Here is a 27,665-nt window from a genome sequence, read left to right as displayed (position 1 = left end):
ATTGGTTAATGCACTTTAAGTACGTCGTGAAACAAATGAGTTCACATTGGATTTTCTTAAGAAATCTGGTTACAATTTTTAAATTTAATTCTTGGTCTCTTTGACAGCAGGCTAGGTAAACATTCATAAATCTTTCAGTATATCTGTTCTCTTTTGTAGCACTTTTTAACTATGTTAGGTACAAATGGATCCAAAGATGCTAATGAGTGCATGAAGAAAAAAGCCTTTCCCTAAGCAATTACTTGCTTAATTGTTACACAAAGGTACACACTTCTCTTCACTGAGGAGCTTCTTACATATTTAATAGGTTAATGTGCATCGTGAATTTCTGATGGGAGAGATTAATGGTCTATATTAACTTTAGCATAGGAACATTTCATTTTCAGGGCAAGGATTAACAGCTCTCTTCAGAACACAGTTTGGGAAGTAGTGTTGATAAATTATTATCTAAAGTCCACACTTTATTCAGTGTTCTTCCTCCAGTGACATACATTAAAATGAACCATTCTATTGGTAGACATAATATTTAAATCCTGTCTTCCTAATTCTGATTGCCTAAAGTTTAGGCCCTATAGCATTTCAAAATGAATTTACACTGGGCAACGAATGCCCAATAATCCACTAAGGTTTGACTGAGCCCAGAGCTGACAATATTCTCTATGCTATTGGGAATTACTCCATTGATGCCCAAGGAATCAGTTTCATCAATGTATAAAGGAATATTTGCCACAAAAAAAATTCCCCAAACATTTGCAACTAAACAATTTTTTCTAACAAAAATTTTCATTATATTTTGGTTGGGATCTTAAAAAACTTTGAACGCCTTTCTATGAAGAAAATTATTCACTACTTTAGTAAATGTTGAAACTATTGTTGAACCGTTCGCGGCACTGTGCCGGTTGAAGAAATCCTGACACACTCTCCTCAGCCACTGGCGCAAGGAGGGGATCATTTCCAATCACAGCTCCACCCTGACTAGTTCTGAGATGACAGGTTTTGCAGAACAGGCAGGTGGTTTTCATACTCCCTCAAACAAGCCCCTCACTCCTCACAGCTCCGGGGAGCCACTGTTCCATAAGTTCTGATGGAAATTATGCCAACAACATGTAGATTCACTACCTCTGTTGTATAAAAATCCAGCATGCCATCTTTAATTAGATGACATCTGAATTTGCTTTTAAAGGCTTTTCTTCTTTCTCTCGTTCAGTTCTTAAGACACCAGGAAGGGCACTGCATTATTTAATGGCTTGTTAGAATAATTTATTGTTTAGCCTTTGTAACGATTAGGGTATTTGCATCATGCTCAATCCTTTTCCCTGTTTGATTTTGTGTAAACTGACTGATAGAATTCAGTGAGTGGGCATCAGCAGCAATAAAAAAAGTCCATAAAATGGCTGTTTGAAAGTAATAAATCTTCCACATATCTCCTCAAAGGTATTCCTCAGACATAATTATTGACCACCATTTCCCCAGTTTTTTAAAGAATAACACCCTTCCCCTGACCTGGCAGCTCAGTTGATTAGAGCATCATCCTGATATGCCACGGTGATGTGTTCCATCCCCAGTCAGGGCACATATAAGAATCAAGCAATGACTGGGTAAATAGTAGATTGACAAAGTCAACTGTCTTTCTCTCTCTCCTCTCAAAAGTCAATGAATAACATTAAAAAAAAAATTTTAAGTACCGTAAAACAACCTTCATACTATTATCTCCTTAAAATAAAAAATAAAATCCTTTTATTCTTCCAATTGCAAGGATTTATTTTTAAATATACACACCTCTTCTACTTTCTTACCAAGTGACCTGCTGAGCGACATTTAAAAAAAAAATCTGTTAGGAAGATTCTTTTGCTACTGAAATTGACCCAGTCTACCAGTGCAAGTAGAGAGAAACATTGGATCATGAGGCTTTTCCCTGTTTTCTTTTGCTCTCCAAATGCTGAGTCATGGAGAATCCTTAAACAGAGATACCAGCTAGCTGGACTGAAGGAATGTCAAGGACACAAGCATATATACAGTCTCACCACAGAGCACTTGCCTGCATAATTCCGACCTTTCCTGTTCTGCCACAGAACACTTTTTACAGTTATGACTCCTTCTACAGGACTCCACAGGTCATTAGAGTTGACTAGATCTCACTGTCACACGTGAATAGATACTAGTTGATGTGTTTCTGACACGTCTGGAGAAACCTGTGAGCAATGGTGGGGTTATCAAGTAGGGGCCTCCATGACTCTGGACTCCTGAGCCCTCAATTACTCTTTTCCTACAAGCAGTCTACTGGAAATGCTGTCAATATTAGCATTCAACTACTCTTCTCTGTCTTCCTTGTCCAAGCCTTTATCATCTCTGGCCTCAACTGCTGAAATAACCTCTGGTAGATCTAACAGTTTCCATTCTTGCTGCTTAGAGTGATTCTTTAAAAATATGTGCTAGGGCTATAAAGCTTTTCTTCTCAGAACACAAGTCCAGAGCCCAAAAGGCTTTCCTGACAAGCTTCCTACAGCCCTCTTGCCTCTCTGGACTGTCCTCTGTTATCTCCTATGCTTACCCACTTCTTCCACTGGCCTCATCGGTCACCCTCTTGTCCTCAAGCACTCCCACTGGGGGTCTTACTTGTCCCCAAACACTCTCCAGAGAGCCATGTGACTTCCTCCCTCACTTCCTTAGGGTGCTGCTTAATGTCACTTTATCAGAAGTCTCTCTGATCATCTCATCTCGGTCACTCACTGACTTCTTATCTTCTTTATTATTATTTTTTTTTTAGCATTTATCACTTTCTGACATCTTTATTTGTTTAGGTATTTATTATCTGTCTCTGCTACAGATTTTTTTAATTGATATATTTTTTAGAGAAAGTGGGAGAGAGAGAGAGAGAGAGAGAGAGAGAGAGAGAGTTGTTCCATTTATTTATGCATTCATTGGTTGCTTCTTGTATGCCCTGACCAGGAATTGAACCCTCAACCTTGAAATATTGGGACAATGCTCTAACCAATTTAGCTACCAGGCCAGGGCAGACTTTGTTGGTTTTAATCCATTTCTGTTCCCAGAATAGTGCCTGGGATATTGCTGAATGAGTGAGTGAATGAATGAATGAATGAATGAATCAGAGTCCATTTTTACTAGTAATACCACTGCCCATTGCAGTCCCAGAAGTAGGAGATGGTGCTCATAGAAAAACAAATATTTGCTTTAAAACGAGGAATCCTAAGCCTTGGTTAGGCTGTTTGAATGATCTTTTAAAAAGAAAGGAGGAAATAATGCTTAGCATGCTGTGAATGAGCAAATCCCTTTGCAATCAGTATTTCCATTTGTTCCTATGGACCTCCTGCTGTGGCATACCATTTGCTTTTTAGATAGGGAAATAGGGATGTAAAGAGAGTGAGTAAACTCTCATTCACTGGTACTTCACAGAGAAAGCTCATCTTTGGGTGTATTCCACACACTAAAGGACAGAAGGATCTCAGTTCTTGTAGACTTCAAGGTAATCTCCGGAACATGGGGTCAGTGAGTTCCTTAAGCAGGACAAACATACAGGATTTGCATCAGACTTGTCCTTCTTAACCTGGGAGTGTGACTGACTACTGAGCTCCAAAGTGGGTGGAGGACCAGGACTTAATCTTGAGTCACCTCTGAGCCACAGGAAATGCCTGTGACTGCCCTCTCCTGGACTCAACCCCAGGCCTGGCTCCCAGGCAGAGCCTCATGCTTTGTTTCAAGTTTGTTTTTAGGAGATATGTACCGGACTTAAATCAGAACAAGAATAGAAAAGATTGTATGATCCAGGACCACATTTCTGTCTTATTTTTGTGGTGAATGACCCACAGGATGAACAACAAACAAACCAAGAAGGAGACAGCTAGATACAGAGCAGGAGCTGGAGCTGGAACAAGGGGTCTGGAGACTGGGAGACACATGCATTTAAGGATTCCTTTGAGAATGTCACTTCTTATTGACAGCTGCTTTATGATTCTACAAACATCTTTTATCTACTAGAAGGCAGTTTTTGTGGTAATGCAGAGTTCAGGTTGGAGGGAGGGATCTGTTTTCAGGGCTCTGCTGCCTGAGCTGCAGTGTGACCTTGGGCAGGTAAGGTAGCCTCTTGTGCCTCAGTTTTCTCATCTAGTAAGTGGAAGTAAGATAGTCCCTACATCATAGGCATATCATGAGATGAAATAAGGCAATGCTAATAAATGTTTAACCGTGCCTGGCACATGAGAGGTGCTCAACAAAACTAACTACCATAAACTAGAATCCTGAGTAAAATCAGAAGATTAACAATGAAACAGATGAAACCCTCAGTTCAGTCCCCTAGCTTGCACAGGTGCCGGGGAGTGTGTGGGAGCCCAGGTAGGGATGGAAAGCCAGAGTGCCATCAGAAAGGATTTCTAGGTAACCATTTCTTGTGAATTATTTAAGGTGATATCAAGTAGAGAAGACCTGGAATCTCTAAAACTTCAGTAATTTGTTGTCATAGAATTTTTCATTCTCATTTTAAAGAAATATACACTTCCATATGTAATTTATTTCCAATTTGCATTCCTTTTTTAAACAAAAGGGTTTATTGATTTAAAAAATTTTAAATTACAGTTTACATTCAATATTATTCTGTATTAGCTTTAGGTGCACAGCGTAGTAGTAAGCCATCATATACTTTACAAAATGTTCCTCCTGATATTTCTAATATCCAACCAGGAACTTACATAGTTATTACACTATTATTGACTATTTTTTCTTTGTTGTACTTTGCATTCCCATGACCTTTTGGTAACTAACAATCTGTACTTCTCAATCCTTTCAACTTTTTCATCCATTCCACCAACACTCATTCCCTCTGCCAATCTTCAGTTTGTTCTCTGTATCTTTAAGTCTATTTCTGTTTTGTTTGTTTATATTTTCCTTTAGTATCCACATAAAAGTGAAATCATATGATATTTGTCTTTCTCTGACTGACTTATTTCACTTAGCATAATACCCTCTAGGTCTATCCATGTTGTCATAAATGGTAAGATTTTGTTTTTTATTTATGGCTATTTATTGTTCATATTTTTTATTTTATTTTATTGTTTTTGTTAAAGAAGAACCTTTAACATTTCTTGTAATACTGGTTTTTTGATGATCAACTCCTTTAGCTTTTTCTTGTCTAGGAAGCTCTTTATATGTCCTTCAATTCTGAATGATGGCTTTGTTGGGCAGAGTAATCTTGGTTGTAGGTCCTTGCTTTTCATCACTTTCTTGCCAATAATTTATGGCCTGCAAAGTTTCTGTTGAGAAATTAGCTGACAGTCTTATGGGAGCTCCTTTGTAGGCAACTAACTGTTTTTCTTTGCTGCTTTTAATATTTTCTCTTTGTCTTTTGCTCTTGGAATTTTAATTATGATGTGTCTTAGTGTGGGCCTCTTTGGGTTCATCTTGTAGGGACTCCCTGTGCTTCCTGGACTTGTATGTTTATTTCTTGTATGCATTCCTTTTCTTAAAGCTGGCCTCCTAAACCATATAATATTCAGGCGTCAAAAAATCTGAATATATCTCAGGATGATATAATTAAATCTTTACCATAATCCTGAAAATTATATATTATCACTGTTTTACATTCTGGAAACTAAAATGATGAGAAATAAATACTATTCCCAAAGACATACAGTAGGACCTGGCAGGGCTACAATTTGAACTCAGGTCTTTCCACATACAAAACTGAATGAATATACTTAATGCCAATGAATTATAACTAAAAAAGGGTTATAATAATAAGTGTTATGTTATATATATTTTACCACAGTAAAAAAAAAAAAAAAAAAAAAAAAAAAAAGAGTAAACTGCAGAATGTTAGGCTTAGGCCACAAAAAATTTCTCTAGTATTTAGCACATTGTGTGAGCATCATACACCAAGGTGATAGAAAACTACTGCACACCCTTCTTTAAAAGAATTCTTCTGAAGGTTTTAAAATATGAAATAAGGTATCACTTCCAGATTCTGTGCTTTCTAAGGTACACTCACAAGCCATAGCATCTGCAAATAGTCCACTGTGTGGCACCTCACATATAAAGTCACATCAGGGCCAGATGCACCCATTTCCACTATCTTTTAGCTACTCTGTCGGAGAGGTTTTCATGGAAAGACAACAGGAGGTAGACTTGTCAGCAGTACTTAGAATAAAGCAGGTTAACACAGCAATGTCATCCCAAGACCTGACAGTTCATTACTAAGGTCACCAGGGTTTGAACTGGCTCCCGGCCAGGTTGACTCAGTATTTACTCTCCAAGGGTTGTTTTGAGATGCCCTGAAGTTTGGAGTTGGCCCAGATGGACCTAAAATTGTCATTCTCTAATGTGGGTGAGTGGCTGAGTCCTAGAAAGACCAAGTCAAAACACAGTGAATCAGATGGGCTCACATGGCTTGCTGAAGTCAGGATTCCACTGAAGACAGCCCATTTCTAAATCTCAGAAGCCAAGGCCAGTTGAAGGGCAGAGTGTGGGAGGTGCTGCTTCCCTAGCTGTAAAGTGCTCTGTGAGTCTGCCTTGCCCAGTTCAGACCCTTTGAAAAGGGTCAGACCTTCAATTAGATGGTAGCATGCTGCCTTATGAGCCTGAGCAGCCTATCTGAAAATATAGATGGTGTGACTTGTAATCTCTTGATTTTAAGGAACATAGAGACCCCGTCTACCACTACAAATGATGATATTTGTTGTAAGAATACACCTTGCTCTACTTTGTATTCCCATGACTATTTTGTAACTACCAATCTGTACTTCTCAATCCTTTCACCTTTTTCAACCATTACACCAACACTAAAAAAAGAGACAGGATGCTGGGGAAACCAAAGAAGAGCCAGGCCTTGGAGAGATCGATCTGGAAGGGCATTTATGGTCCATGGCAGCTCTTGGCCTGGGCCACATTCTGTCCTCTCAACAGAGTGAGTGTGCGGGTCTGATGTGAGCATTCCTCGGTTCCTGGGGCTCAGGAGCCCTTCTTTCTCCACTGCTTTGACACTCTCCACCCACCACCTCATCAACTCATCATAGTTTTCCTCTGCCTGGGGTTCTGTCTCCTTGTAGCTGCAAATTCCTCCCAACACTGCCTCATTCCTGAAGCATTATGTTCCTTCTAAACTCGTGTTCTCTCTCAGCCAGCTTCAGCCCTCATGACCAAACCCCCGATTTTGGTCTGTATTTTCCAGATCAAGTTCCATCTATATACAGAAACAGGGTGATTAATCTGGTTGGCTTGGCTAAGGGGACACAGTTTTTCTTCCGGTGCTGGGGTGTTGGCTGCTCCTGAAACAGCCAGGGCAGGGACAGGTACTTTCCAGGAGAGGGCACCAGGCATCGCATCTTCAGGAAGCAAGAATGTTTACCCTGTGCCTTTTAGCTGGTACAAATTATCCAGCCTGGTGCCAAGGGGAAAACACAGTGGGTGGAGGTTTAATTGTAGCATTGCTGTACTCTGTATTTTATCTTAAATTCAGCTGCTTTTCTCCACCCTGCGTTTTAAGCTTTCATCACCACCCAAGTGGGAAGCACCTTTTCCCTCTCCTAATTACATTACGTACCTTCGAAAACTAGTTATTCATTTAATTATTTATAAGCTTAATATTATTGGAGTACGTGTTTCATAACAGGCAAAATCATAGATAATGAAGACTTAAAATTCAACCATGTACTTGATAAATAGTAATTGAATACTTACAAAGTACCAAGCATGATGCTGCTTGCCGGGAATATAAAGATAACTAAGGCAGTCCCTGCCTGATACCTAGTAAAAATTCAATAAATGCTTGTTGAATAAATAAATGCCTTAAAAGACCTCACAGCCTTATTGTGGAGAGAGGCCAGGATGCAGACACGTACAAGGAAAGTGAACAGGGCTAGCTTGGGGAAAGCCTCCTGGGAGACCACGATGTTCTGTGTGGGATAGTCCCTGTAACGTCTGCACTGAGGCCTCGATGGTGAGTTGCATTAATCAAGTGAGAGAGATAAGAAGGCAAGAGCCTCCAGGCAGCACAAGTAGTGGGTGCAAAGGCTTGGGCATGGGGAAGGGGCTGCAACCCGGCTGAAGCGCAAATAAAGCTCTTATTATTTAGGGCCTGGCCTGGATGGAATTCTGTGCCTGGAATAGTACAAGGTCCCCAGTTTAGTAACAGGGTCACCTGGAGTGTCTGGAGTTCCCTGGGGACATTTTTGTTGCTGCCTGCACCCAGTTGGAGATGGTCTGATGGTGGGATATATCACATCCTATATAATAGAGATATAATATGCAAATGGTCATTATGCCATGAAGTATTATGACCAACTGCATAATGACTGGATCATGGATCAGCAGAAAGGGGTTGGGGGTTGGACAGCAAACTGCAAGTATAAGGCAAAGAGCTACATCAGGGGGCAGGGCAGCAAGCTATGGGGGGAGGTTTAGGGCAGAGGGAGCTATGGGAGGGCAGAGCAGTGGGCAGAGAGCTACTGGAGGGCCGCAGCGAGCTACTGCCGCATGGATTCTAGTTTAAACTAGAATTCAAGGTCAAGATTACATACTGCCTCTCAATCTAACCTCTTTTGATTATTCTCTGTATCTCATCTTGCCCTCCACTGTCCTTGAAAATGCTCAGCAGGAGGCTGCTTCAGCGCCTTTGCATTTGGTTGCCCAAGTCATTTAAGGATCTGTTAGATAGCAATTGAGCAGAGAAATCCTTCCTGACTATTCTAAATGAAGTAACTCACTAAATGAAGTAACTCACCCTTCCTATCCATCTTTCCTTTTACCCAGCTTTATAATTTTCATAGCCCTAATCACTGCTTGATTTTAAGAATCTTGTGCTACTATAGCCTGGAATATATTAGTATGTTTTATGTCTCAAGAGCTTGGCTTTGTTTACTTGGCTTCTTCTAGAACAATCGTTGGCACAAAGTAGATGTTCAAAAAGTATTTGTTGAATGAATCAATGAATGAAACCTAATACTAGATACAAAAATGGAGGTAATATCAGGGACACAAGTAACTTGTGTAGCAATCTTTCTTCTTCAAGCTAAATCAACTTAATTCATAGAACTGTATTTTTCTCCCCAAAAAAGGCATACTTCCAACTCTTTCATAATCCTGTTTTCTCTCTACAAGATTCTTGCCATGTTATTCCAGGTTCTTGAGTATGATAGAGTTCAAAATGAACAAAGCCTTCTGAGAAGAACCCGTAATTAGTTTTCCTCTTTTCATAGGTTTCATATGTTTGCTTAGAAATACACTTTAAAAGAATTAAATTTATTGGGGAGACATTGGTTAATAGGATCATATAGGTTTCAGGTGTGGATTTCTATGTTATAAGATCTGTATATTGTACTGTGTGCCCACCACCCAAGGTCAAATCATCTTCCTTCACCACATGTTAGATCCCTTTCACCCCTCACCGTCCATCTGCCCCACCCTCTTCCCAAAACAAGAAGCCTAAATTCAGTTTGGAGAGAAACAAAGTGAATATTTTATTATTACCTGTTTGTAGTCTCAACACATCCAAAGCATCCTCTTAAAAAAATAAAATTAAATTAAAAAAAAATATATATATTGATTTCAGAGAAGAAGGGAGACCGAGAGAGAGATAGAAACATCAATGATGAGACAGTATCATTGGTCAGCTGCCTCCTGCACGCCCCACAAGGGGACTGAACCCACAGCCTGGGCATATGCTTCCACCTGGACTCCAAAGGTGACCTCCTGGATTAGAGGACAGCACTCAACCACTGAGCCACACCGGCTAGGCGCAAAACATCCTTTTGAATACATTAAGAAAATATATGTAATCACCCTCATGAATTTAGCCATGGCTTGTATAGGTTTTTAATCTGTCACTATTTTGTTCAACAAATAAATACCTCCTATGCTCCACTTGTGAGCTAGAAGCTGACACAGTACACAACAAAGAACACTTGGTTCTTATCAGGAATGACTCAGAAACTTGGGCATCAATGTTTCAGTTTCCACTATTGTTGTTTTGAGACTAATTCTCAAATTTGACTTTATTATATTTATTTACAATATTGCTTTTAAGATAATATTTCTATAGTTATAGAAAAAAGTATCTTTTATCCAATGTGAAAAACAAGGGAGCACTAAGTTTTGCTTTCCTTATCCTGCCTTCTAAATTGACTGTGAAATGATTTATATTTTTCAGAGTTTATTTCAATTCTCTGCAAAGGATTTAAAATGGAATACAAAAATCTCAGGTATTTTTCTTTAGCTCAATTTTTTAAACCCTCCTTACCTATAACTTATAGATTTGTGTTTTATTTATACATCTTTACTGTTTTCCTTTTAAATTATTTTAGAAACACCTTTAAAACATTTCAATTGCTCTTTTGACATTTCACTGATCAATATTTCACTGAAGGTATTGACTTTCTCTAGGATGCAGAGAGACTAATAGAAATTACACAAAAATTTCTACTGAATGAATTTCTCCACCTTCTTGGTGATTGTACACCTGCTTTCCTTATAAGGAGAACAAGGAAGTAAATCATGTTGAAGTTGCTTTTAAGCACAGCTTTTCTCCTTTACCTGTCCAGGTAGCCTCTGTTTTCATTTGTCTTAAATGAAAACTTTTTTATTTACATCTCAAGTTTCTTTTCAAAGCAGTGTAAGTAGTATTCAAAATCTTACACTTGGAGGAAAAAAGACTTTAACGATGTTCAGCTTTGGTCTTGTAACGTTGAAGGTAATTCATTTTTTAATCTGTTTGCACAGCGAGAACTGAAACGAATGGGGATTGAACTGCTTTGCCTGTTCTTTCTATTTCTAGGAAGGAACGATCACGTACAAGGTAAGACCTGAACTCTCCGATATATTGCTTTCGTGGTATGCTTGACAAACCTGTCATTTGGTTCAGAAACTCGATCTGAAGTCATTTTTTATTTAACCGGTTTGATTGCTTTCTTGCCATTGAGCGAACACTTTAACAAATTGCAGGCAGACGCGGGACTGTAAGTAAATAAATACAAAGGTTGCATGGGAACTTTAATGAGGAGAATTAAACAGCCTCACTACACAATAGGACTTCTTAATACATTTATGACAACCATTTTGCTAACTTTACTAGCTTTTTTTTTTTTTTAATACAAGAGTAATGACCTTGAGAGAGAACAGGGATTTATTTAAAAACTAAAACTATAGTACATTTAAGAGAGAAGCATTTTAAATGGGTAAAAATATTTTTTTTAATTCAAGTGGAGGATAATGAATGAGGACAGTAAATGATGATTTTATATTTGTGATCATTGGAATATTTCCTATTTTAAGAATAAAGAGAATCATCACTTGGGGATAATAAGACATACATATTTTCAATGTGGTTGATGTCAAATATAAACTTCATAAATTGGTAACATTTTTTTGAGGAGTGATCTTTGAAGACAAAAGTAAACTTTGCTATTGCTTCCTTCAAGTACTTTAAGAGCCATTAGTCTGGGAAGTGGAGTGACTGAGTGAGTGCTGAATCCCTGTGTCTTGCTGGGTTTAAACACAGGTGGCTGTGCCATGGGAGGTGCAGAGACCTGCGGAGACTGTCTGCTCATTGGACCTCAGTGTGCCTGGTGCTCTCAGGAGGTAAAGCAAATTATCTCAACCGGTTGTAAAAGCCTCAGTTACACTTACTGTAATGTCACCAGTTATGGTTCTGATAGTGTCCTGCTCTCTGTGGGGTTAGAGGAGTGAGAGAAACCTAGGAGGGAAAATGTAAACTTTAGTAGATGGATTCAAAGTAGTCATTGTGTGATTACTTTCAAAAGCAATTTGCAGAGGGAGTAAATGCCAAATTATTCTGAAAAATATTTAACGTGGGGGTCTGTTATTTCTCCTGATTCCTCCCCTTATATTAAAGCCATTTCTAACTGTCCACCAGCCAAATGCCATCAGAGGTCATGGAGATGGTATTTTCTAATGTTAAAAATATATTGAGTTTAGTACCATCGTTATAGTTCACCTGTGAACCGGGACCCATTCTGAATCATTGCAAGATTCTAAGAGAAGCGTTCTAGATTTGGGTTAGTTAAACTTTACTATTCAGACACCACACAGTTCTTTTAAACATTACATTTTCATGAGCGTGGTGACTGTACCACAGTGACCAAGCCCAAAATAGCATTCCTTATCTGATCAAATGGAAAAGTATGTGGAATTAGTACAAGGACTAGGCAATGTATTATAAACCAGCCTGAGTCACTGCCTCCTGTGACACTAGAAAGCAACCTGTAATGATTCCTGATAAAAAGAAGGAAAAAAAAAAAGAAGAAGAAGCTGCTTTGCTTTTTCTGGATTTAGAACATTTTGCTACTGAATCTCATAAAGAAAATCTAAACCCAAATCAAAACATACTAATGCCAAGTTCAGCAAGGACTGGTAGCATGCTCAAGGGGAACCAACCTGGACACCTAACTCAGACCAGGCCAGAACTCTTCAACATGCCTCCCAGGCTGAATGTATACCCGTGGAGGAGGGCTTCAGGGACTCCAGAGGGAAAATCCAGCTCACGCCCCCTGCCTATTGACTGATGAGTCACAAACTAAAGTGCAGTGTGAGAGAATTATGCTTTTTCTTTTCTTCTTTGTATTGAATTCATTGGGGTGGCATTTGTTAGTAGAATTATATAGGTTTCAGGGGTACAATTCTTTTAAAAAATATATATTTTATTGATTTTTTTACAGAGAGGAAGGGAGAGAGATAGAGAGCTAGAAACATCGATGAGAGAGAAACATCAACCAGCTGCCTCTTGCACACCCCCCACCGGGGATGTGCCCGCAACCAATGTACATGCTCTTGACCGAAATCGAACCTGGGACCTTTCAGTCCGCAGACCGATGCTCTACCATTGAGCCAAACCGGTTTCGGCTCAGGGGTACAATTCTATAATACATCATGTGTCTATTATATTGTGTGTTCATCACCCCAAGTCAGTTTTCTTCCATCACCTTTTGACCTTCTCCTACCATCCCTCTTTCCCTCTAGTAATCACCAAACTGTTGTCTGTATCAATGAGATGGGTGTGTGTATGTGTGTTTTGCTAAATCCCTTTACCTTTTTCACCCAGCCTCCGGAATTAGGCCTTTCTGAGCTCAGGTATGAAGAGTAGGTTTGAGAATATACAAAGAAGGGAAAACCCCACATTTTTTTACATTGACTCCCTGAAAAAGACAATATTAGTTTCCTACCAGAGATGTAAAACAACAAATCAGTCTAACAAAATGTTCACTCTGGAATTTTTATTTCAATGCATCTTTAAGGACTCATTTAAGAGCGCTTCCTAAGTTACCACTGATAGCTTTACCTGGGGATGATACTTGGTAGTTAGCTATTGTCACATTGTAAGGCCAGATTATTCTAAAAAATTACTCTAATTGAAGCAGTTATATCAGTTAAAGCAGTTGGAACAAAAGGCAAATTAGGCTTCTCCTTAGAGCAGAGAGAAGAATGGCTTCTATGATTAACACCCGCTCTAGTCTTTTGGCAAATATGGTAATTATAGGCGGTAGCAGTGACATGTTGAGAAGGGTTCCGAGGCCTTGTCCAGCCACTGTTTACCTTGGATACATCACAGAAAGTTAGTTTGCTACACCTAGCCTGGTGCCTCACATATGCACAGGCTTGACTGATAAAGAACGAATCACAGTCTCAAAAATCAATTTCAGAAGGAAAGTTTCCTGGCTGGTGAAAACAGCAAGAGTGGCTTAGAATTCTAAGGAATGAGAACAACAACATGAGCATTGGTTTGCCTCTTTCCAAGCATGCGAGTCAATGGGCCTCAAGTTTGACTGGTTATTCTGCTATAACTTAATTTTAGACATACAATCAATAGCAGGGATATGGTATTCTGAGTATGGCAAAATGCCTAACTAGTAAAGCAAGCAAAATAAAATTGTATTTTACAAAAATATAGATTTGTCTTTTTCTTTTTATTGTTTTACTTTTTAGAATTTTACCCAGCTACCTGGAGTTGGTGAAAGATGTGATACCCAAGCAAATCTTCTAGCTAAAGGATGTCAAGTAAACTTCATCGAAAACCCTGTCTCCCAAGTAGAAATACTTACAAATAAGCCGCTCAGTATAGGCAGACAGAAAAATAGTTCTGACATTGTTCAGATTGCACCTCAAAGCTTGATTCTTAAATTGAGACCAGGTACGTTATGATTGACATGAGCGTTGGAGCATGTAAATAAATCTAAGATCACGTGGTAATATCACTGTTCTCATATTCCTTGTACCACCTATTACAATACCACTGTTTATTATTTCCCTTTCCCATTCTTAAGGAAATAGAGAACTGCTTTTATTTATTCATATTGGTCACTTGTACTCCAAATGTGTCACTAAAAAAAGCCTTATCTAATAGTAACCATTTGAATTGCTCAAATGTTGTTAAGGTTTCCCTCACATTTCTTCAAGAGTTGTAATGTAATTTTAAACTCCCTTTCATTTTGCTCTCCTTTTCTAAAACCACATACAAAAAAATCAGCTTATCTCCCATCTAAATGGATGCTAGTCCTCCCAAGGAGATATAAAATATCCTAACTCTTACCTCCTTCAGTAGCTCTAAACACTGCTGAAAGACTACCATGGGCTCATTCATTTATAAACTCTGCCTCCTAATTTATGAAATCTTCAGTATCTTCAGTAACTTCTTACTGAAATGAAATAACCAGCTAGCCCAGTGATTGGCTAGTCACAAACATGTCTCAGGGCATATTTATGGGCTCACTTTTCTTGCGGGGTATTTGCAGGTGGTGAGCAGACACTACAAGTGCAAGTCCGCCAGACCGAGGATTACCCAGTGGACTTGTATTACCTCATGGACCTCTCGGCCTCCATGGATGATGACCTCAACACAATCAAAGAGCTGGGTTCCCTGCTCTCCAAGGAGATGTCTAAATTAACTAGCAACTTTAGACTGGGCTTTGGCTCCTTTGTGGAAAAACCCGTCTCCCCTTTTATGAAAACAACGCCAGAAGAAATCGCCAACCCTTGCAGGTAAGTAAATGATTCTCTGGAATCTTTGAACACTGATTTTCTGTAGAGATAGCCCCGCTCTGAGTTGCTCTTGGCAGGAGCTTGCTAACTCCCTGGCATTTCCCCCCTGTCCGGTTAGATCTCAGTAGCTCTCTCAGTTGCCTGGGTTGTTTAGAACCAAGAGCAAGTCATCTTAACACACGGTTCTAGCCTTGGGTCCTTGCAGCATCTGTCTCTCTGTGTAGGTCAAGATATGACAAATTTGGCTCTGTGTTCTGCAGACAAGGGGACCGAGTTTTTAGCTATGGGTTCCACTAGCCTGTGCCCATCCCCAGCCCATTTGAGACCGTCTATTCTAAATGATCACCACTTTCTGTGGCCATTTGACAGTAACCCAATGTTCTCAGAGTCTCCACTATAATGACTTCTGCCAAAATAGCACGTTTTGCTGCTTCCTTTGACATACTTAGGGAAATGTGGATTTTTCTTACTGATTGGAGAAGGTCTTTGTAGCCTTCACTGCTATCTAATTCATTACAAAATTGGGTGGTGACTCCATTATAATATGCTGTAACCAGCTATTAAAATAATGTATTATGCAGGTGGTGATGGTTGAAAGCGAACTGCTTTGTGATGGTTTACCTATAGAGTCAATGACATGTTCCAAGTAAAAGTATTTCATATCCTTCTAATAAAAAAGGACTAGGTATCATTTGTTTAGTGCCAGGCCATATGCTGAAGGTCTTACATAAATGACACCCTTCAGACTTCATAATAACAGCAAGTCAAAGCAGATTCTCTTCTCCTTGTTCGGAGGAAGTAACAGAGGCTCTGAGAGTTTAGGAATTTCCCCAAGGCCACATGACTAATCATGGATTTGTGCTAAGATCTGGGTTGCTCCAAAACCAAGCCCTTGACTACCATAAATCTGGCATATATGAAATAACTTTCCAAGCCTCCATTGTCTTTTAATACTTGTATGCACCCGAGCATCCATCTCTGTAAAAGACAAACAAGTTTAATACTATCACTTTAAAGACATTTCTGTGTGATTTCCAACTAGAATCTGACATAACCCAAAATAATTTGACCGTGAAAGGTTACTCATTACTGATTGTAACTCTTGGGAGTTGTGTTTGCATTCAAGTACCAGTGATGGTGTCTGTCCCCACTTCCTTTTTTTTTTTTTTTTTTTTTTTTTTTTTACCTATAATTGACATATACTACAATGCACACATCAAAAATGTTCAGTTTGATGAGTTTTGACAATGGGATATACCAATATAATCACTACCTGAAACATGATATAGAACATTTTCATCAACTCAGAAACTTCCCTGAGGACTCATTTCAATCCGTTCTAGTTCACCAGAGGCAACCAATTTCTGGTTCCTCTGGTGAACTAGGTTTTTCCTATTTTGGGATTTTATATAAATAAAGTAATGTATTATAAGCCTTCTGTGTTTGCCTTCTTTTTCTCAAAATAATGTTTTTGAGATTCATGCATGGTTTTGTGTTTCTCAGTAGTTTGGTCCTTTTTGTTTTAAGTAATAGTCCATTATATGGATTTATTATACTTTGCTTATTCATTCTTCCATTAATGGACATTATTTTGGATTGTTACCCATTATTTTGGCTAGCATGAAAAATGCTGTTATGATCACTTGCATATAATTCTTTGTGTAGATAGATGGACTTTTTATTTTTCTTTGATAGATAACCAGAATTGGAATTGCTAAATGGTATAAGTATAGTTTTAATTTTTAAAGAAATTATCAAATTATTTTCCAAAGTGGACATGTAATTTTGCATTTTCATCAGCAATGTTATTCAAAATCTTTGCTAATACTTTGTGTAGTCAGTCTCCTTAATTTTAGCTATTCAAATAAGTGTGTATCTCATTGTAGCTTAAATTGCATTTCCTTAATTACAAATAATGTTGAGCATCTTTTCATGTCTATATTTGCTATTCTTATATCTTATTTTGTGAAATGTTATTTCAAATATTTTGCCCACTTTTAAAAATTAGATGGTCTTCCTAACATTCTACTGTATATGTTCTTTATACATTCTGAATAAAAGTTCTTTATCAAAGTTCTTTATCTGTTTTAAAAATATTTTCAATCAGTCTATGGACTGCATTTTTATTTTTCTAGCAATGCCTGTGGTCATGTAAAAGTTTTTAGTTTTGTCCTAACTGGTTTGGCTCAGTGGATAGAGTGTCAGCTTGTGGATTGAAGGGTCCCGGGTTTGATTCCGGTCAAGGGCATGTACCTTGGTTGTGGGCACATCCCCCATTGGAGGGTGTGCAGGAGGCAGCTGATCAATGTTTCTCTCTCATCAATGTTTCTGACTCTCTGTCTCTCTCCCTTCCTTTCTATGAAAAATCAATAAAATATATATTTTAAAAAGTTCTTAGTTTGGATAAAGTACAATTTATCAATCTTTTATGAAATGATTAGTTCTTTGTTTTCATACAATAAATACCTTTATTTTTAAATGATCACTGAAAGTCAAAAGATCATGAAAGCATAAAAATCATAAAGTTTGTGCAAAGAGAGCTGGTTTTACTTTAACTTCCTTGGATGCTTAAGTTAATCCTCTCAGGAATGATATGAGAGAATCTAATGACACCAGTTATTTTCTTGAGATGTACAATTAGTTATCTGCCTGGTTAGTTCCTTTTTTGTCCTAAGAAATGTTTGTGAACCCCAATGTCACAAAGATGCTTGCTATGTTTTCTTTGGGAAGCTTTCCCATTGAAGTTTTTGGAGTTAGGACTATGATCTCAAAATATGTGTTTTTATTTGAATGAAGAAAAAGGCCTATGTTTTCATGCAAATACCTAGAACTATTTGTTAAGCAAGATTTTTCCTTTTCCCATTGAATGATCTTGATGCCCTTTATAAAGAGCAATAGACTGAATATGTGTGAGTCTAATTTTAGGAACTCTATTCTGATCCATTGATCCTTTGAATATAGTCATGTAACCTTAATGCCTTATAAATCTTTATTACTGTAGCTTTATTAAACAGTCTGGAAATATGGAGTGCAAGTCCAACTTCGTTGTTCTTTTGTTTGGGCTATTTTATATCTTTTGCATTTCCATAGTAATTTTAGAATCAGCTTGTCAATTCCTTAAAAAAATATGTTGAGATTTTTATTAGAATTGCATTGAAACCACAGGTCAATTTAGGCAGAATAGACATCTTAAAAATATTGAATATTCCAATCATTGCACATGACATGTGTTTCCATAAATTTAGATCTTGTCTCATTTCTCTCAGCAATGTTTTGTCATTTTCAGGATAAAATCCTATGCATCCTTTGTTTAACTTATTGCTATGGACTTTGGAATGTTGTTGTTAAAGTTATTTTTTAATTTTATTTTCTAATTGTTGTTGATAACATATACAAATGCAATTGATTTTGCACACTCACTTTGTATCCTGCAACCTTAATACATTTTGCTATTAGTTCTAGTCTGACTTTTTGAAGATTTCTTAGGATTTTCTATGTACATAATCAGGTAATCTGTGGATAACAACTTCTTTCTCTCCAGTATCTGTTCCTCTCTTTTGCTTGCCTTTCATGCTGGCTAGAATCTCTCGTACAATTTTAAATAGAAATGTTTAGAAGCTGCCCTTCATCTTGCTTGTGATCTTAAGAGGAAAGTTTCAACATTTCATCTTTAAGTATGTTGTTAGGTAGTGATTGTTTTTGTTATTTTTTTTAATTCCCTTTATCAGGTCAGGGAAGTTTCCTTCTATTCCTTGTTTGCTAATCTTTTTAAAAATTACAAATGAATATTGATTTTTATTTCCTCAATTTAAAGAGTTTTGCCAGAAAATTTAAGAACTCCTTACACTTGTGTATCCTTGGCCAGGACTATCCTTGGCCACAGCTAGCTGCAAAGAAAGCATGTTGCTACCCCAAATAAAATGAAAATTTTGTTAGTGGAGAAGAAAAAAAAAAAGAAAGAATGGATACTGAGTGACATCTGCCAAGTTCTGCAACACTGAACAGATTTCTATAGAGATATAATGATTTGTATCCTCAAAAATGCTGTGTAATAAATAATAAGTTATGATTATTATTATCAATTATTTGACTCACTTGTAAAGGAAAATAAGCTTGGTGCTATCAGCCTCCTAACTCTTTATTATAAAAGCATTTCTAATGCTTCTGGCCTTTTTTTTTTTTTTTAAATCACAAAATCTTGTACTAGTCTAAAATTTCTGCATATTATCTTTCTCCTTCAACAAGCTTCAGTAGAGAGTCTAGTAGAACAATTCTATCTAGCATTACAAAGTGCTACCTCTGCCCCAGGGGTTTATTTAAAATCATTTTTTCTATCTCAGGTCAGATCAGATGTAGTAACATAAATTACAAAAATGACCATAGGGCCCCAACTGGTGTGGCTCAGTGGTTGAGCATTGCTAACCCATGAACCAGGAGGTTAAGGTTCAATTTCCAGTCAGGGCACATGCCCAGGTTGCTGACTCAATCCCCAGAAAGAGACATGCAGGAGGCAACCAATCAATTACTCTCTTTCATTATTAATGTTTCTATCTCTCTCTCATTCTTCCTTCCTCTCTCTGAAATTAAATTTTAAAAATTTTAATGACAATAGGGAACAACAGGTATGGAATGTTATCAGAAAAATATAAAAATTAACAAACTTGAATGCTTAGCTAAGCTGACAGCCCAGCATCTTGAATTAACAAGATCCTGTCCTTAATCAAGCTTCTAGAGAAGGAAAGCAGTTTGGCATTTTGCAGCTTTGATTGCATTCCATTCATGCATTCATTTATTCACTCATCCATTCAACAAAAACTTACTGAGCTCCAACTATGTGCCAAGTATTGTGCTAGGCATGGGATCCCTGGGGAAAAAGATCTGGGCCCCGTCCTCCAGGAGCTGAAACCCTTCGGGGCGCAGACACAAGGTACAGTGTGGCTAAGAGCATGGGCTTTGGAGTCAGCCTGAATTAAGTCCAGATTCATCTACTCAGTCCCCAAAAGTGAATCATTTCACCTCTCAAAGCTTCAGTTTGGCCTTAACTGGTTTGGATCAGGGGATAGAACGTGGGCCTGCGGACTGAAAGGTCTCAGGTTCTGATTGCCATCAAGGGCATGTAACTTGGTTGTGGGCACATCCACAGTGGGAGGTGTGCAGGAGGCAGCTGATCGATGTTTCTAACTCTCTATCCTTTTCCCTTCCACTCTGTAAAAAATCAATTATATATATATATATATATATATATATATATATATATATATATATATAAAATTGATTTTTTATATGAAGCATATATATATATGCTTCAGTTTGGAATAACAGCTGATCACACAGAGTGGTTTTAAGGATTGGTCAAGGTAATGAAGGGAAGCATTTAGTACTGGGCTTGATCTTGAAGCTCTAAATAAATGGCAGCTACTATCAATAACAGAGTATTATAGATGAGATCTCTTAAAAGGTCAATATTTTTCTATTTTCTAACCTGTTTCTTTATTCTTGTTGGCAAAATTACCATTAGTTAAACTTATATATAAAGTTCTTTTTTTTGCTGCCACATTATATTTTTTTCCTTTTCCAATACATCCTTACTTCTCCAAGTTTCTTTGTCCAGATACCTCCCCCCATACATATAAACACCAAGAACTCAAACACTAAACACAAAAGTCAATCCTTTGATCAATCCAAACCTTGTAATTATGAAATAAAAATGTTATTTAGTAGAAAGGCAAACGACGTAAGAGGAAAGAGCATGGAGTTTTTCAGTCCTGGGTTTAAATTATAACCTTGGACAAAATCTTACTCTCTTTGAACTCGCTCTCTTCACCTTTACATGGAAATAATAATATTCACCTTTTAGGGCAACCATGAGAATTGAATGAGCTCAGAACATAACAAACATTAAAAAGTGTTAATTTTCTTCCTCTCATCAACACTTAGTATCTTTAATAATTTTAATCTAGTGGTTCTCAAACTTACATCTCAGGACTCTCTTACACTCTTAAAAATTAAGACCTCCCACCAGGAGCCTTAGACTGTGTAGTTTATACTTATTAATATTCAGCATGTTAGAAAACAAATATTAAAGAATAATTAGTTATTGATTTATTTGATAATTACAATAAGAAATATATATTACTGTAACACATCTTAAAAAAACACTATTTTTTCTAAAACAAAAAGATTAGCCTTGCTTTTACATTTTTAAAAATCTCTTAATATCTGATTTAGTAAATGACAATTGGATTCTTATGCCAACTTCTGCATTTGATCTGTTGAAATACTTTGTTTTGCTTAAATTCCATGAGGAAAGTCAAACATCACATATATAATAAGAAAAGAGAGACACATCTAACAACTTTTCTCATGACTGTGGGTAATCTTTTATATATATATATTATTGATTTTTTTATATATAATATATATATTATATATAAAATATATATATATATATTACTGATTTTTTTTTTACAGAGAAGAAGAGAGAAGGATAGAGAGAAACATTGATGAGAGAGAAACATCGATCAGCTGCCTCCTGCACACTTCCTACTGGGGATGTGCCCGCAACCAAGGTACATGCCCTTGACCGGAATCGAACCCGGGACCTTTCAGTCTGCAAGCCAATGCTCTATCCAGTGAGCCAAACTGGTTTCAGCAATCTTCTTTGATACTTCATTCAAACTAAAAGTTAGTTTCAATATGGAATCTGAAACAATGTCAATGAACTTTTCATATTCTATCACGTTAAAAGCCATTGGTCTGTCTTGCACTGTGAATGGGTTTTACTAATGTGTGTGATTTTGTAATAAAATGCTTTGATCCTTTGAAAACCATTGCTTCACTGAGTTAGGCAGATCTTCCAAATTTCATGATACAATGTCAAAAACATCCCATTTGTTAATATCATCAGATATTTCTTAATGCATTTGGGTAGCTATTAATCTCATAGGTGGCAGATGAAAGTTTTCCAAAATTCTAATTTTCATACTTACCTGGCAGGGGAGACACCATGATCACAAAATTCTAATTTTCAAACTATTTCAAATTTTATCTGTGGCAACAAATACCGGTGGTTGTTTTTCTTGAAATGACAACCTCACTTCTTTCATATTTAAGAACATTTCTGTCAAATATTTAAGTTGGATTAATAGTGTGTCAAGCATCTTTCAGGTAGAGAGGGTAATATATATATAGGCCAGTTTAGCTCAAGCAATCACAGAAGTGCTTTTCTACTATAAACATTTACTTTGGTGAGCAGCAGAAATGCTGTATGCATCTTTCTGTCTTGGTCATACAGAAAAAGAAATTTTTAAACATGTTTTCAAGAGTGTAGACCTAATAAAATTAATAACTTTTACTGCCCCATCAAGGACAATCAAGTAAAAACTCGCATTTTAAAATGTATTACAGGAAATGCTTGCTGGTGAAAATGTAAGAACAATTACACAGCTTTGTACCTTTATCTGTGCAGAGGCACTAGCAGTTCTGCTCACTCCTGCTTTTGCATTATCACTGCAAATGTCAGCACAATAGAAAAGGCACATAACATTTTTTGTTATTGTGAAAGAGTTTGGCCTTATGACTGAAAGAGCTTAGGGATGTCAAAGGGTCTGTGCACCACACTTGTAAAACTTGTTTTAATCTAATCTGTAGTGTGTTTTTGGAGTTTGCAAAGATTATATGGAAGGATCACACATTATTTAATAACTGAAAAGTTTCTGAAATAAATTTTCAGTAATAGAGAGATGGTTAAATAAACTATGATACATCTGATAACCATTAAAATTTATGTTTTCGTTTACACTTTTACATAAAACCCAAATTTTCTTCAATGAACATGCATTATTATTTTAAGCAGGAGAAACTATATGATTCTAGAGATATCATTAGCCAAATGTAGACTCTGTGTGAAGTAATTTATATAAGAAATGACACTAATGTTAGGAAGCACTTATTTGGAAAAGCTCATTGTACTGTGTATTTCACACATTTTATTTCAGTCAAGCTTCACCATTATTCTATTAGGACCATAGATGTTTTCTGTGGTCAACTCTTCAGAATTTCAATGACAGTCCATGCAAAATATTAAAAATAAAAGTTTAAGATTGCCTTCTGAGAGCTAAAGTTAAATATAATGAATCAGAAAGAAAATGTGAAAAGTTCCCTGGAAGTGACAGACTGGCTTCTAGGCCCACCAGGCCAGGTATCCTGTCATAGCTAAAAAAATGAACAGTATTGATAGGTTAGGGCAGGGCAAAGAAACAGGGATCATAGGTTCAAGTATGGGCCACATTCAATCCAAGAGCCTTAGCCAAGGCACTTACAATTTCCAGTCTCACTGGCTTTCCTACATTCCCAAACTTTTATTAGCCAACCACAGATTGGGGTGACCAGGAGCATCCATTCTGGAGATGGCTGTGTTGGGACATCTCAAACTGTACCAGTCAGTGCTGGGATCCTCCAATTCCACTTATTCTGAACCCTGAGGACACATCAGATTATGACCTGCTTTCTGTGAAAGTCTACTGATAGTAAGAAAATGACTACCCTTGCAGACAGCAGCATTCTGGTCTCAGTAGAACTCCATTACTCTGTATGAATGAATCCATAGTCATTTTAACTTGTACATACAATTGATTTTCATTATTCAAAAGAGTCTTGTTGTGTAGTTTCCTTGAACACCAAATTAGCAAATGTTAAACCATTGCTCCTAGAGGAGACACAAGGTTAGGTTCCTGTGAGCCTCTGGTCATGTTTTCACCAACTGATCAATATATAATTTTGTTTTCTGTGTGTAACACTCTATTTAATATATATTACTAATTCATTAACATTGAATTCACAGCCAACAACTGCTATAATGCATGCTAGAGCAAAGCATATCTAATACACTTAAGTTCTCCATGGTGCACATCACAGCCTTGTGCACCAAGGAACACTAGACAGCCATTCAGCACCACACTTGAGGGCCCATCTAAACAGCAAAATCACCAACAAAAAGCACAAGGATACAAAAGACAAGGCACCAAATAGACCCTGTAAAGGACACCTGTTTAAAGCATGAAAGCTAAAGCAAGAACACAAAGCCCTGTTTGACCTCATTTGGGAAACATGTGTATCTGGTGATTCAATTATTTGGCCACTCTGTGCATTCACGTGAATGACTGAGAAAGTACTGAGAGTATTGATTTGGGAGTTACAAAGAAATTTTAGCAAGTAGGTGAGTTTGAAGATAGGGAATTACGATTGATGAGGATTGGCTGTGTACCTCAGACAGATGAATCTGGTGAACAGGAGCCTGACTCTGCAAGATGTACTGGCTCTATCTGTGTTGACAAGGCAGGCTTCTGGGTCTGCAAAGCTGTCAACCAGCTCTGCCCAGACAGCACTCCACAACCTCACTGGGAGCTATACCTTTTGTCTCTACTACAACAGAGTTTCTCAAGCTTTAGAATAACAGATTTCTGAGCCCACCCCTAACATTTCTGACTCAGTAGGTCAGGGGCCTCACTTTAAGAACCTTTTCTCTGTACAATTATCTCCATTCTATAAATAAAAACCTAAAACTCAGATTGCTGAGTAACTTGCTACAAACCTTAAGCGCAGTTACTAACTGGCTCTCTGAATAAGATGTGGCTGAATTTATGATCAGCTCTTTCTGATCATAAAGATGTTAATATTTGGGGGCAGATATCCTAACATGACATTTTCCCCATATGTAAACTGATTTAAATGGTGGTTTTATTTCTGTCCATGACAGTCTGTTCAGTCATGGTAAAGTTGGGATCTAGAATGAAGAGCCCTGCTCTGGTTTTTGGTCCATTGGCAGCAGGGCTGGGAGTGCAGGAGGGAGTAGAGGAGGAAGAAGAAAGGTTTCACTCTCAGCCCTGCTACAGAGTGACTCATACATGTCACCCAGTATGAGTCACCCTATAATAAGGCTGGGAGTGATGGTGGGTTTGGGTTAAGAGGCAATAGGAGGTAATGATTACACACACACACACACACACACACACACACACACACACACACACACGAGTGGAGAGTTTGATCACCTGATTACCTGTTATCTGAGCTTGAGCCAGTGTAAGATACAGTGATCTCTAAGTGTTAGCTAATATGATTAATTTGAAAGTGGTGGGTGGGAAATGATAACAACCTTAGCAGTGAGACTCATAGCCAAGTTAGAGTCAGGCTCTTCAGGAAAATTCATTATCATGCAAGAAAATGTTGCCAGACTATTAGAGCTCTTACTTGTGTGTTATGTCATATTTCATTAAGAATATTTTCACATTTTGCTTTTGTAGTAGTATTCCATACTTCTGCTTACCTACTTTTGGATTCAAGCATGTTTTGCCATTGACAAGTGATGCTGAAGAATTCAATGAAATTGTGAAGGATCAGAAAATTTCTGCTAATATTGACACACCTGAGGGTGGATTTGATGCAATTATGCAAGCTGCTGTGTGTAAGGTATGAGGAAGGGAAGTGCATTTTGCCCTGATAATACGAATTTCATCTCTTATTAACACATCTGCTTTGAAACACTTGGCTAACTTAATTTTTACTTTAATTGCCATATTTCTACATTTGATATTTTTATTAAAACAGAATCTCTGTAAAATCTTTCATTTGATCATGTTACAATGGGACTGTTTTATGCCTAATATTTGGGTATTCTAATAAAATTGTAGATGTCTTGGGGAAATTTTACTACAAGTCATGTGTGATTAATTTACAAAGATTTAAATCAGATTAATTGGTTTTTTAGTTAATCATGATAAAATCAAAGGCAGAAGTCATTTAAAAAGTAAAGATGACCTGAATCAGTATAAATCTCTCTATATATGAATAGATATCTATTGTTTTGAACTAACAAAATAAGCATCCAAAGCCACACAATCTCTACAAAGTACAGGAACGTCACTTGTCCTTAATAGTCAGCAAAGTATCACAGGAATCATTTATCTGTCTTCAGGTGGTAGCTCTTCATGGAAAATATCAGGAAATGGACATGCTGAAGCTCCTAGAAGGTGGGAGGACCAGGGAACTAGGGAAGGAAAGAGAAGGAGAAAGAGAGGAAGGGAAGGGAAGGGAAGGGAAGGGAAGGGAAGGGGGAGGGGAAGAGGAAGGGGAAGGGGGAGGGATGAGGGAGGGGAAGAGGAAGGGGGATGGAAGGGGGAGGGATGAGGGAGGGGGGAAGAGGAGGAGGAAGAAGAGGAGGAGGAGGAGGGATGGTGCAGCCAGAATGAGTTTTGCCCCACTAGTTCAGGACTATTGTTAACTGAAAGGGAGAGCTCTGCTAAGAAACAGCAAATAGACCACTTTAATTGGCAGTACCTTGAGGCAATACTTTGATAAACAATTCTTATCCTTCTATTTTGTTTATAATTTTTGGATGATACAGTAGAAAGAGAAATATGTGCTTAAATGTTGGGTGACCGTTGAATAAAACAGGCTTACTCAGGTTCCATTTTGTGCTGCATTCTGCCTAGTTTTGCTTCATCTTGGATTTAGGATAATCTGTGACCTCCCTTCCCTCATTTTTCTGGTACATTGAAAATGGACAGTAAAAATAACCATATAAAAGCTGGGATCAACCGAATATTGATTGTAGTGAAACTATTTTTTTTTTTTTACTGAAGTATAGAACATCTGAAAATGATATCAAGAAAGAAACAAACATCACAGAAATGTTGTGTTTTTAATACATTAATATTATCAACTCACAATAGATGAAAATGGCTGAAATAGACCAGCAATACAATTTTTATATTCTGAATGTGTCCAATCATAATTGATTCACTCTCCATAAATGCCTGCCTCTATCCAATGCAACCCAAATGTTTCTCTCTCACTGCAGGAAAAAATTGGCTGGCGGAATGACTCCCTCCATCTCCTGGTCTTTGTGAGCGACGCCGATTCTCATTTTGGAATGGACAGCAAATTGGCAGGCATTGTCATTCCTAACGATGGGCTCTGTCACCTGGACAGCAAGAATGAATACTCCATGTCAACCGTCTTGGTGTGTAATCTGCACTCTACGCTGTTTTCAGGGCAATAAGAAGGCAAATGAAGCAATAATGGCTGTAGGGCATAGGATAACCCACACTTAGTGCACACAGTACATTTCCTGCTTTGAGATGAATAGATTTCCCTGTCTCAATCCTCATCACCCTCAGGGGTTCCCCCAGGAGTACAGGTGGGTGGTGAGGTTATGTGAAAAGTTTGCATCTGCTATAGCCCAGATGACCCCAGGACCTCCTGATTTTTCAAAGAGCCGGAGGCCAGCAAAAAGCAGCAAAGTCAGTTCATTCTGTTCCCAACCATATCCCAGGAAGCAGGGCTCAGACCAAAACAGTCATCACACAGGAGTTACTGTGAATGACAGGCCCAGTGCATGCTCCCTAAATAAGGCCATGCTTTCCCAGAGCAGGGGCTCTCTCTATGGGAACAATTAGTCAAGTACTGCTTGATTGGTATGTATTCACACTTGGCGTATTTTTTGTCAGTTAAAAAATGCTGGTGACATATAAGGGGGAAAAATGCTTGACTTTTGTAAAATTTTCAGAGTTCCTTCGATGTACATTATCTCATTCAATTCTCACCAGAATCCTACATATCTAGCTGCTTTCCTTAAATAGACCATAAAGCTGTGTGTGCGTATCCTATTC

The 27,665-nt window shown here is 37.7% G+C and overlaps 1 protein-coding gene across 4 annotated transcripts in view; it reads left to right on the top strand.

The window, feature by feature from the left end:
* ITGB6 (integrin subunit beta 6) overlaps positions 1 to 27,665 on the top strand; it is a 122,798-nt gene that overhangs the window by 39,039 nt on the left and 56,094 nt on the right. For 2 of the 4 annotated variants that reach the window (XM_084891518.1, XM_084891519.1), the window contains 6 exons: positions 10,723 to 10,798; positions 11,501 to 11,580; positions 13,942 to 14,146; positions 14,748 to 14,994; positions 25,299 to 25,464; positions 26,855 to 27,016. In XM_084891518.1, the coding sequence (XP_084747644.1) occupies positions 10,738 to 10,798; positions 11,501 to 11,580; positions 13,942 to 14,146; positions 14,748 to 14,994; positions 25,299 to 25,464; positions 26,855 to 27,016 (921 nt within the window). In that variant the 5' untranslated portion in view covers positions 10,723 to 10,737. Of the gene's footprint in view, positions 1 to 10,153; positions 10,206 to 10,497; positions 10,616 to 10,722; positions 10,799 to 11,500; positions 11,581 to 13,941; positions 14,147 to 14,747; positions 14,995 to 25,298; positions 25,465 to 26,854; positions 27,017 to 27,665 lie in introns of those variants that run through there. The other 2 variants (XM_084891517.1, XM_084891516.1) reach the window with 2 other exon arrangements.

The sequence above is a fragment of the Pipistrellus hanaki genome, assembly GCF_964339955.1.
Source record: "Pipistrellus hanaki genome assembly, chromosome: 8".
NCBI classification, from domain to species: Eukaryota; Metazoa; Chordata; class Mammalia; order Chiroptera; family Vespertilionidae; genus Pipistrellus; species Pipistrellus hanaki.
The sequence above is the reverse complement of the archived record's forward strand: the minus strand, read 5'-3'. Positions and strand labels throughout refer to the sequence as shown.